The 12139-nt window shown below is 39.9% G+C and overlaps 1 protein-coding gene across 2 annotated transcripts in view; it reads right to left on the bottom strand.

Annotated features, from left to right (window-relative positions):
- The window catches only part of LOC134419438 (receptor-type tyrosine-protein phosphatase eta-like), a 74348-nt gene that overhangs the window by 4356 nt on the left and 57853 nt on the right, over positions 1-12139 (bottom strand). For both annotated transcript variants that reach the window (XM_063158620.1, XM_063158621.1), the window contains 13 exons: positions 10426-10725; positions 10036-10170; positions 7289-7499; positions 7021-7136; positions 6374-6461; positions 5036-5077; positions 4044-4131; positions 2843-2933; positions 1975-2045; positions 1687-1821; positions 1140-1259; positions 631-791; positions 60-195 (listed from right to left, as the gene is read on the bottom strand). In XM_063158620.1, coding sequence (XP_063014690.1) covers positions 60-195; positions 631-791; positions 1140-1259; positions 1687-1821; positions 1975-2045; positions 2843-2933; positions 4044-4131; positions 5036-5077; positions 6374-6461; positions 7021-7136; positions 7289-7499; positions 10036-10170; positions 10426-10725 — 1694 coding nt within the window. The remainder of the gene's footprint in view (positions 1-59; positions 196-630; positions 792-1139; positions 1260-1686; positions 1822-1974; positions 2046-2842; positions 2934-4043; positions 4132-5035; positions 5078-6373; positions 6462-7020; positions 7137-7288; positions 7500-10035; positions 10171-10425; positions 10726-12139) is intronic.

The raw sequence follows: 12139 nt of genomic DNA, 5'->3' as shown, positions 1-12139 counted from the left end.
TACGTCTGGATGATTATGCACATCTGAGAAAGGTGCTGCTGGATGGGAAAGAGCCTCACCTCAGTCTGCACCATGAGGGGCCGGTGCATGCGGAGGTCGTACACCACTCCGTACACATCCACGGTGTTCTCCATCTCCATCTGCTGGATCAGGCGGTCGATGGCGATGAACGTCCCCGTCCTCCCGACGCCAGCGCTGCAACGACACAGACAGGCTGTTTGTGCTTCCTCCCAACCACCTGCTCACTGCTGGCACGACAAAAAGCCAGGCAAGCCAGGATGATGCCTCCTGCTGTTTCAGTGGCATGGGTAATAAAAGTCTCTGCAGCACAGAGGGGTGGCTCTCATGCACAGGATTTACATCCAAGCTCTTGAAAGGACATCTTTTTCAGCTCAGTTTTCCAGGCTAGGAGAGATGCTCTGTTCTAATGACATTTTCTATCACTTCCTCTGCTACCTACACAGCACTGTTAGTTTCTGAAGCACCGGGCAAAGGTTTTAGTTTGGCAAGGTAAATAGCCCATGTCCTTACTCAGAGAGACTTACTTTGGTTTTAATCCCCCTGAAATGGAATTGACTGTAAAAAAACCACAAGACAAAAGTGTGCCTAACAGAAACACCTTCTTCCTACCTGCAGTGCACCAGAGTGGGAGAGTCCACTGGATTCTGGCTGTTGTACTCATGGACAAGATGCCTGAAGTTGATGAGAAGGTCTGTTGTCTCTGGCACGCCATGATCTGGCCAGGAGGTGAAATGGAACTGGCGCACCGTGTGGCTCTCGGGGGTGTTGGACTGCAGGAAGAGTAGACATTAAAAAAATTAACAAAAAAGACAATGAAAATTGGCTTCAGAGTGGCAACAGTTGGGCTTCCTGACACATGTACTGGGCCAAGCTCAGCTTCATCAAAGATGCCTGCTACAACTGCAGTGATTTCACCAATGATATTCCAGTTTCCCTCTTCCTTCTGCTGTGGTAGAGAATTCTTTGAAATAATTTCCTTGTACTATACTCCAAGCTCATATACACTGCCTTGTATTTACTGATAGGGATAATTGTTTGGTCCAAAAGACATTAGAGCTATCTACATGAGCACAAGGTTTATTTACACACTAACAACCAACAATCAAGACAGTCCTCACCTTTTCTACAGTGAAGTCCCTTATTGTCCATTCTGGAAGGACAACTTCTGAGACCATTGTCACAATAACATCACCATAGCTCTTGGGTTGTTTGTCTGGCCAGTACTGCTCACATTTTGTCTAAGAAGAGAATTAGACACATTGCACACAACAATGAAACAACTCACTTTTAAATAACCCACCACTTGAAGCAGGGCTAGAAAGCATGTCACTCTTCTCAAGGGTGACCTGCACAAATTCCAGGGCAAGAGACCATCTACCAAAATCATTCTTTAGAGAGAAGAACCCATCCTTAACAACAGTCATTCCACAACCCTGCTGAGACAATCTACTCTGGCAGTCAGCAGATATAAAAATAGCAAAAAGCTAAAAAAAAAAAAAAACAACAACCAAAATAATTGTGCTTTTTTAAATCTAGAAAACAGTCTTCCACCAAGAGGATGGTTGTTATAAGGCAATGGCCAGTCTCCAAATGGCTAAGGTAACAACAAAATTAGAAGAGATGCACCTGCTGTCAAGCGACAATTCAGTATTGATAACAACATACCCGGGCTTGTTCCACACATTTTGTCAACATAACAATTGAATAGATACTCTTTTCCCAAATCATTTGCCAGAAGTCTTCTATAGTATTGGGTAATGGACCCTGTGCAGCAATAAATGCCTTCTTTGAATTATAGCCCTAAGAGGAAAAAACCAAAATAAATGTGTATATATAAACACACACACAACATCAGTGAAAAATAAAGGCTTATTTTAAACATTGTTATGAGCCCTTATGCCCACATCAGAAAAATACACATTATATTTCATTTCAGCTAATGAAGTAACTTACAGGCATATAGTTTGCATTAATATAGTCAGTTCCAGAGCTTTGATTTGAAAGTTTAACACGAGAAATATCATCTGCAGAAAGAAAAAAGGAAAAGACAACTATGAATTTTTGAACTGGAACCTTTCAGAACAATATTGTTTATCTAATACATGGTTTCTAAATAAAAGGTGTTCAATAAGCATTTTAAGAATAAGAATATAACCTTAGGAATCATAAATAGCAGTAGGCTTCAGGAAAAGGAGTGGCAAGGATAATCACTCAAGAAACACAGATTATTTTGGTTTTAAATATGGTTTGGTATTGCTAATTTATGTATTTTTATTCCAACACAAGATTTACTACAGTTTTAATTACTGGATAAAAAGAAGTGATTTGGCTCCTGTTGCCATGGCAGCCAATGTTTTTCCTCCAAAGCATCCTTAAGTACCTGTCACTGTTCAGTTTTCAATTACTTCTGACTCTCTGCGACATTGGGATGCCCACAGGCAGCTTGACAGGGCTTAAACTCTTACTTGATCTGCAAAGCTGGCCAGCAGGGTCTTAATATATCTCATAGCTTGCAAATTTATTTGTGTGTGGTCAACTGTTATTCTCTTGTGTTTTCAACCTGGACTGCACATTTCTCACAAATGGAAAATTAAAGCTATTTACTTAAGGGAAGGTTCTTTAAAGAAGCTCTCCGAAGAAATATCCTTGAGGGAATACATTGTGTTTATACAATGACTTTGGGAAAGCAGCAACTCAAATTCATTCATTTGGAAAATGATATTTGAAACTGGGTACTATTAAAGCTGGATTAGCCAAACCCAATGGGTTTCACTTAAAAACTGAACCAGTAGAAGATGCAAACCCAAAGAGAATAACTCACATGGTAGGACGTTGTTGTATCTATTTTTCCCCCTGTTCTCAGGAAGTTCAGCAGCAAATTTGGGCTGATGAACACCAGCAGACTTGAGTTCCTACAATAAAAGGAGGATTCATGAGCACCTGATCCTGGTTTAGCAATCATACAGAAATGAGACAAACAGAAAAGTAGTCCAAACCCTTTGTCCTGTGCTGTAAAAGTAGGCATGTTAAACTGGGATAAATGTCAATAAAAATCATCTTGTTACAGAGTGGGAGGGTGACAGTGGCAAAGCTTTTAGAGAAGGGATTAATACAGAACGGAGGAATAGCAGCATGTTTAAAACCCACGTTGGGTTTTAAACGTTAAAAGCCTGGAAACAATTTTGAGGAAGCAGACACTGATATCAATGACAGCTCCTTCTGGCCCCAAGGCAGGGAACTACTGCATAAGCTCTGCAGACATTACAGGGAGAGAGGAGCAAATCATGAACCAACATCATGAACCAACTGAAGGAAGCAAAATCTGAGAGGAAGGCAAGGTGGAGCACCAGCCTGTGAAGTACAAAGAGACAGAATTTGAAGAAGAAAGTCAATTAATAGCTTTGAGGAGATGAGAAACGGAATGAGATTCTTTAACAGCAGACATGACAACACAGAATCCTCCCTGACACTTCCTTCCTGTCCTTTGTTCCTTACAGCAAGTGAGCTTTAGCACATTTCATAGAAAAACTCTTATGGTCAGTAAGCAAATCATAATTGCTGTTTCTCTGACTGAGCTATTCACAGGTGTGGTTTGCAAATCACACCCACGCACTGAAGAAGTCAGTGAGATTAGCAACAGACCTGCCTTGATATGTATAAAAAAACCCACAACAACCCAAGATGAGAAAACTGAAGTGCAGAGAAATTATACGGTGTCCCCCAGGCTAAGTCTGCATATGACTAGGGCAAAAATTTCTCTGGTGAGAGCTCTGACAAGCAGGCCATGCCACAAGCCCATGGTCAGAGATAATAATTCAGGACAGGAAGTATTTATCATGCACTTCAACTACATTCAGAGCTGCATAAGGGAAGAGAAGGCTATACACTCAGCTTAATCATCTCTATAAAAAAAGGACCCCTCTTTTCTCCTTCTGTAAGCCTTGTGCATGCTCCACAGGAAAGATGATTTGTCCTTCCAAAAATATTTGTCATGAAGCTCTCTCCCCAGTGAGGGCACATACCTCATACTCTTCAGCAAAACCACAGTTGGAGTCAGCTTGCTGCTTCTTAAAGTATGACTCAAAGTTCTCCACTTTAATCATTTTTGATCTAAAATGAGAAAAGCCACATGTAAGCAACTGGTGTTAGGTAAATAAGCCATGAATTAATTCAGTTAATGTGTTAGAAAGTATGCTTTACTTACTTCTTGATTCTTCAGGAGAGGGTGAGGGGAAGAAAAAAAAGCTGGTTAGACACATGCAGTTGTATTTTTCATTATGTGAATCTAAGACTGAAAGCACGACTGTTAGTTGCAGCCACAAAACAGTGCATTTACAGGGGACAGGGTATCAAGCTTTTAACTGCTCTGTTAAATCAAAGAGAGAACAGTGCATCTTTCAGGAGAGGAACATCACACAAGCTGCTTACTCCCACTGGAATGACCCCATCCCCTGGTGTATTTTATGCCAACCATCAAGTCTACAGAGGTGGGATCCCATGGCATGTTCTGGCCATGGCTTTCCACCAGCACAAATCGGTGCCAATAACATGATTCAGTTGCAGTGCCTGTGACTTCCAATATATTGTGGTTACTCCCTCCATGGCCAGCTTTGACAATCACAACTTTATCTGGATGAATGGCTCAGCACAAAGTAGTCATTAAAAAAAATTCAGATCACAGACCATATTTTGCTTTTTTGCATTTTATCAACAATTTTGATTGCTCCTTCAATGTGCATGAAATCTGTTTCATTCAAACCCTGTTTTTCAAAACCATGTGGAGCATTTGTGTGTCTAATAGTGATTCATGAAGTGAACACTCAAATCCCTGTGGTGGCTTTAGAAGTCTTAATCCACATAATTATTTTTAGTCTGCATGCTGGCATCTTTCAGTTCCACCAGGAATTAATACTTCAAAATTCTCTATAAAACTGCACAGAAAACAAGTATCTGAGTAACTTTTGCAAATATCACTTAAGCTCAGAAAATACCAGGAGAAAAGATATGGACTTACTTAATTGGAGAAAAAGACACTTCAGTATTTCTTTTATCTTTCCTATAAGGTGAAAGAAAACAACACAGGTTTACAGTAGAATTCAATGGAATTTACACAAAATTTCTTATCTGTTTCCTTGTGCCTGTTGAGAACAATTTCTTTTAAAGCATTTTATTCAGTGAAAAAAAAAAACCAACCTAAACTCCCGAGGCAAACTTTTACACCTGGAATTAAAAAAAAAAAGCAACAAAAAACCCAACAAAAAACCAAACAAACAAAAACTTCACCCTTCTTTTAGTGATGCTGTCCAATGGGACTACTTCTTTCTGTTGGAACTAGAGCCTGGACACAAAGCATGTATTTTGGTGGAAAATGTACAAATGAGGGATCTGCACTATCAACTGATATCTCAGGAGAACTGCTGCTGATCCCAGAATCCCTACAGGAAGTGCTCAACAGTGATGTGTGAGTCATTCAGTGGTAGCTGAATGAAAAGAAATGTTGCTAAGCTTTAAAGGAAGCTCTTCCCAAGGTTGTACACAGCTATTGGACACAACTGTAAAAGTAACAACAGTTACTTAAAGCAACTAAGAAAACTGCACTAAGGGCCCTATGGCTAACTCCACATAAAGGATGGTCAGAAGCAGGAAAATGCCTTTGTGCACTCTTACATCCCAGATGATTTGAACAAGGTTGGAAACAGAGACCAGCTCAAACTCATCAGCTGGTGGAAATTCCACAATAGAAGTTTCATGTGACAGGCTATCAAGCAATTAAAAAGAATGACTGATGGATAATTTAAAATCAAACCATCTAAGGTACAATTATACCAAATTACTTTTAGCACAATAATTTGAGATGTTTGCTCACTTGTGATTGAATGACTTCATCACCATTCATGAATGGTGAGACACTGGCACAGGTTGCCCAGAGAAGCTGTGGATGCCCCATCTCTGGCAGTGTTTAAGGCCAGACTGGAAAGAAGCTCTGAGCAACCTGGGATAGTGGGAGGTGTCCCTGCCCATGGAAGGGGGTTGGAACTAGATGATCTTGAAGGTCCCTTCCAACCCAAGCCATCCTATGACTGCACAATTCTGTTCTATGAATTAAAATTTATTTTGTTTAGCTCTTCTCAACTCATAGTTTGTAACTATGGGCTTAAACAATGTTATGTAACAAGTGGTTTGATACTTCAACTCTAATCTGTAACAAACAAACAACAGTTTAATACAACACATTTTAAAACATCTTGACAGCCATGTATCATGACAGACAGAGTCCTTTTTAGGAGAAAAATACTGAAGTCAAACACTGGTGCTCCTCAACACAACCAACACAGCAACAAACACACATTACCTTCTCCTTCTCCAGAATATGAATCCCCCTACAGCAACTACAGCCAAGATAGCCAAAAGGCATCCAATAACCACTCCAGCAATAATACCTGATAAAAGAGAAAAGGTATTATTCATTGTCCTCTTCAGTAACACCTAACTGAAACAACATGCTACAGCAGAACCTTGCAAGTGAGTAATCGAGCATGCTTCACTCTACTAAAATATCTTGTCTTTACTGTCCTTTGGCAGTACCAGTATTGAAATCTCCTTAAGAATAATAACCAGAGAATGTTAAATTAATAAAAAATTGGGATCAAAGGACCAATATCTGCATTTCAATACACCTGCTTCTAGTTTAACAGAACTGTGAAAGTTGCTATTTGCCACTTGTTGCTACACCAAAGTCTCACTGTGTCATCCAATCCCTTTTAGCATGCCATGGCTGTTGGCTACTCCTGTGGTGGAATCCTACATGGAAAAAAGGGATCACCTGCAGAACTAGCAAGGTATGAGTTTACAGAGCAGTGCCACTGCAAAGCTAGAAAGAAACAGTTCATACAGAGAAACCAACAGGTGTTTTGATATTATGAAACTTGCCATAATGAAGGAATCTCCACATGCTGTGTATGTGCCAAGCTGCCAGTCCTACAATAGACATCAACATACCTGGATCCTGGGGCAGTAAGACTGGTTCAGAGCAGGGTGAAAATGATACATAACTGTCTTCCCCCTCAATCACATAATCCGAAAAGGTTATATTAGTGAAACCTGCAACACATGCTCTGTTGAAAAGGAAGGAATAAGAAAAAAACAAAACCAGGTACATTACAGGGTTTTAACAGCCTTTAAAGCAAGATCTGTAATCTTTCCATTAGATGATCTTCTAGGTTTCAATAGCAGAAAACTTATCAAAAGGATGGTTTGAAATAAATACCTGTATGAACGAAGAGGGATCAATGGTCCATTTTCATAGCCATACATTGTGTTTCCCTTGCCTACATTGACGATGTTTTTATCACTCTGAGAACGGGAAGAATGTGAATCTGCCTGCTCTGCTTTTATGACATATGTAACATAGGCAGTTGTTGTCTTCTTCTTGAAATCTTTGTATGTGTTGTTCAACTTAGACTTCAAAGACTCAGAACCTTCAGGAAACAACAAGAACATGGATATAATTCATCCCCTGGTTTTGTATCAATTGGCACAGTGGCTGAGATTGTCACATCAACTACAATTGTCATTCCTCCACAAGTACTGCTTGAAATGAAAGGCTGAGAGCAACAGATAATCTCAGAAACCTCTTCTACTGCAGTGCAATCTACTGCACCACCTCTCCCCAGCATTGTTTGTTTTAATTTGCTATTGGTTTTACTTCTAGCATGTATAGGAGCTTATGAATAAAGGTGCATGAATGCTGGAACCAGGCATCCTCATGGACAGATTTCACCAGGCAAGTCAGCTTTATCCATGTGTGTTCTATCCATTCCTGTATGTAGAGAGTAAAATGCAAATGGTGTAGAAAAAAATTCATCAGTATTTGTGCTACCCAAAAAGCATCGGGCCTTATTCAGGGTGGCACTAAACTTGTCCTGACCTTGTTCTATCCTACAAGAAGTCTCACACCAGAACTGTAGGAGACAAAAGAGGTTATTTCTGCCTTCCCTTGATACAGACAAGCACTGGACAAAACAATGATCAGAACAATTTCTCCTTCAGAAGATTAAGAACAGGCTGCCACAGTGAGCACTGACCAACAGGACACCATTTGCAGAACAGCATCACTTTACAGTGTCTGTTCTTATAGCAGACAAACCCTAGAATCTTGAGGCAATCATTCAGTTGAGGCACGTGTAACCTAAGAGGTAATAATAAACTCAACTTATCAATTGTCCCAACAACTCAAGAGCAAACGAACTGACAAATCTTCCCAGTGCTGAGGCTGGACAAAGAATCTCACTCATTTGACAGAAGTTTGCTCTCTACTGACTGTCTTTACAAAGCTTAAAGGTCCTTCTAGAAGTGGGTATAATACTGAATTCACCTTTAAAAAAGAGAAGCCTTGCAGGAGGTTCTGAAAGGACCTGGAAAAGCTCTGACAAGCTTTCTAGAGCTGTGCAGACAAGGGGCGATCTACCACCGGCAGCAAAGCTCTCCTCAATTGTAACTCTGTAGGAACATGGTGCAACACAACTCTTCTGGAGCACTAACTTGGTCTCACTAAAAGCAGATGAGGTTGCAAATAACTCAGCTGCCTAGAAATGGGTGTTTAATACTACCTGAGGTATGTTATGTCTTGTCTTGACCCTAGTTTGCATTCCAAAAAAAGGTACATCCCTGGTTCTACCTGCAGCTCCTCGTAGGTGCCTTGAATACCACCCTACGACATTTCAAACAGCCTTAGACAACAGAATAAAGCATTGTGGATTTCTTACACAACAGAATAAATTCCTCTCTGTCTATCCTAAAGGCAACCATGACTGGTTTAGAACAGAGAAACACATCTCAAGAATATTTGTGCCATTTCAACAATAAGGCTGAAGAGATGCTTGGCTGTGAGGCTGTCTTCTGCTCCCACCAAAGCACTCACTGTAAACTACAGATGTGGGCAACGTTCCTCCCTTATTTCTCTCAGTCTCATCCTAGAAAGTCCTCCTTGAATATCTTCCAATCCAAACCACACAGAAGAATACACCAGATCTCCTTGTGACTAACCAGGACTGGCTGAAGTTACAAGCAGAGCTGCAGACAAGAGACTGGCATTCAAATCAGCAATTCTGGGGCAGCTGGGTAGGCATGTTAAAAATAGGAATTTTCTGCAATGATGTGATGTAACACACACACACACATTTATATACACACCCACACAAACATGCATTTCTTGGATATGTATTGCATGGAAAACCACTGAAGGAAGATCTATAATCAAAATTGTGCCACATGAATTTCCAGTGTTGTAACAAAGGATAAGCATGAATGTGAACTCCCACTTAGCAGAAACTATCTCCATGAGGTGCCTTATTCCTCCAGTGCATGGGCAAAAATGAACAATTGTTCAAGTGGAACCTATGCTGCAAAACTAAGTTCCTTAATTTAGTGTTTTATCACCAGACATTCACCTATCAGAGATATTTCTCAGTTCTCTAGTTTTTCATAGAATTTAACTTCCATTAATGCTGTCAATGATATTTAAGCCTTCCACCCACATCCCATCTCTCTTAGTTAAAGTATTTTGAGTAAAATCAGGAAAAAAAGCTCTTTTCCTTTTAAGACCTTACTGCCGGCATCTTTCAGCTGAAGAAGAAAGGGGGAAGAAAATATCATATTCCAAAGCTGCTTCAATTAGCTGGTCTGAAAATTATTCTCTGGGGAAAGAAAGGACACTACACAATCTTGGGGAAAGGAATCACTGGCAAATCAAGGTGGCAATAGCACAAGGGCAATACATAAGAGATTTATGTACAAAGATAAGTCAGGCAGGAAAAGGCTGAGTGGAAACAGGCACCTTCTGAAAACAACGAGTGACCTGACTTTAAGCAAGGTATCTGCCTTATGATTTCTGAAATGTGATTGAAAATTCTGAGCCTGCCTTTTCTTTATCTGTTTAACACCTACTTAGAGTGTAAAACATAATGCTGCCTAGTAAACTGTTTGAGCTACATGAAAATATCACAAACACCTTACTTTGATCTTCTGTTGTGATCATTATTGCATAGGCTTCCAATGGGCCATTCAGTGAATCAAAATCAGAGAATTCAACAGACAAAGAGCTGTGACTGATGGCCTTGACTGAAGGAACTTCGGTTGGAGGAGGTGGGTCTGCCAACAAAAACATTTTTTAGTACATTACGCACTGATAAAAATTTTCCAAAAAAGAAAAGGCTATGATACCAACACTGTTCACATAAATGCATATTTATTGTGCATCACAATAAATCACTATGAATTAATATAGTGTTCTATTCATATTTTGCAGGCTGATAATGTAGTGCATACCAAGTCTGGTATTCTGCAATCATGAAGTTAATATTTTTGTCCTACGAGTATCTTTCACGCTTGGATCTTAATGCTTACCAGTAATGCTGGTGTGACACAAGTTGTCCACTGCAGAGCTTTCAGAGCCATTTTGAAGAGTCCTAATATTAACATTATAGGTGCTGAAAAAATTTAAAGATTTTATTGTGACGTTTTGCTCAACGCCTTCTCCCGTGCAGCGTGGAGCTGAGTCTTCTCTCACTACTACCTCAGAAGTACTTATATTATATATTTTGATACTGAAGCCAGAGTTGTTACCAGAAGGACATTTCCACTTCAGCATTAGGCAAGGCTGCTTGGCCACTGGCTCACACTGAAGTGAACCCACTGAGACAGGAACTGCCAAAAGAAAAATGAATAACAAAAAAGAAGGAGTATGAAATCAAGCCTTGCCCTTAGAAAAAGCTGTGTATTTGTATGTTATGTGTATAAATGCTTGTAAAACTTCATTATTCCTTCCCCTTTTAAAAAGATGCCTACATGGCACCTACTGCCTACACAAGGACTTGTCACCTATGAGGAAGACAACTGTTTAACACAATACACAGACATATTCTATGCTCTTTTCCTCCTCTACAGACGGGGTCACTGGGAAAATTTAGGCTAATTATCTAGCAAGATCAGCAACATTTTCAAAATACTGTTCAACCCTTTAACATATTACTCTAAGAACATTTTAGAGTATTATGTAGACTGCCACTAAATCCCTCTATAATTATGTAAAACTCTTAGTGGTGAACACATAACAAAATTAATTTAATCTCTGTCCATTAAGAGCACAGCAGTAGCCATCCTTAAAAGCAGCAACTATAACAAGTCATTTTGGGTGGGAGTCTTCTAAGATGTAGTATAAAAACTGCAACCTTATGACCAGATAGAGAAAGATATTTAAAAAGTAAAGTAGCAGGAAGACTGAGAAGAAAGGTTCCCCTAACTAAACATCTTGTAAAACTTGGCCTTCAGGACCAAAACACTTATAAATCTACAATTACAATGCACACCTAATTTATTTCCTCTCTCAGTAATGAAGTATTTGGTACTGTCAAATACAGGGGTTATAGACTCATCTATTAAATTATTTTGTTGTTAGAAGGGGTATTATTTTAAGAAACTAAGGAGAAGCACAATTGTGTACCAGAAGAAACAGATTTAGTAAAACTAGATGTGAGTGACTAGGGCTTACTTCTACTGCAATTTATAAATATTTATTTTTCTTCAGTAACACTGTCAGCTACTCCTACAAAAACAGTGAAATTATAGGAGATTACAGACAACCCCTGAAACACCTCTGACACTTGGTGACAGTGGATGCCTGGTTTCTAGAGGAGTCATGACTTTTGATCTCTATCCTGTAGAAATAGTTAGATGAAGTATCATCAGTGCTCCATAGGAAATGCCAGAGGCCAGCATACTCTACCCTGCTAAGGAGAAAAATGCTGGGCTCTGTGAAAGTCATGAGAAGATTCCAGAAACTCAGCCAAGCAGCACTTTTAGAGCACCAACTCTCCAAGTTCATCGAGAACCCCTTTGGAAAATCCACTCAGGAGATCTGAGCAGATTAATTTTGCCTCAGCCAACATGGGATAAAACAAAATAAAGGAGAAGGCAGCACATCATCACAACAAGGAGGAAAAGTCACAATGCCTAACATGAGGAATGCAGAAGTAACTTAGCCTTCTGTCTGCTGATGGGCTGAGCAAAGCAGCAGGGCTGACAGCCACACCATCCTGTGCTGCCCAAGATCAGCTGCATC

The sequence above is a fragment of the Melospiza melodia genome, chromosome 6 (genome assembly GCF_035770615.1).
Source record: "Melospiza melodia melodia isolate bMelMel2 chromosome 6, bMelMel2.pri, whole genome shotgun sequence".
Taxonomy (NCBI): Eukaryota; Metazoa; Chordata; class Aves; order Passeriformes; family Passerellidae; genus Melospiza; species Melospiza melodia.
The sequence above is the reverse complement of the archived record's forward strand: the minus strand, read 5'-3'. Positions and strand labels throughout refer to the sequence as shown.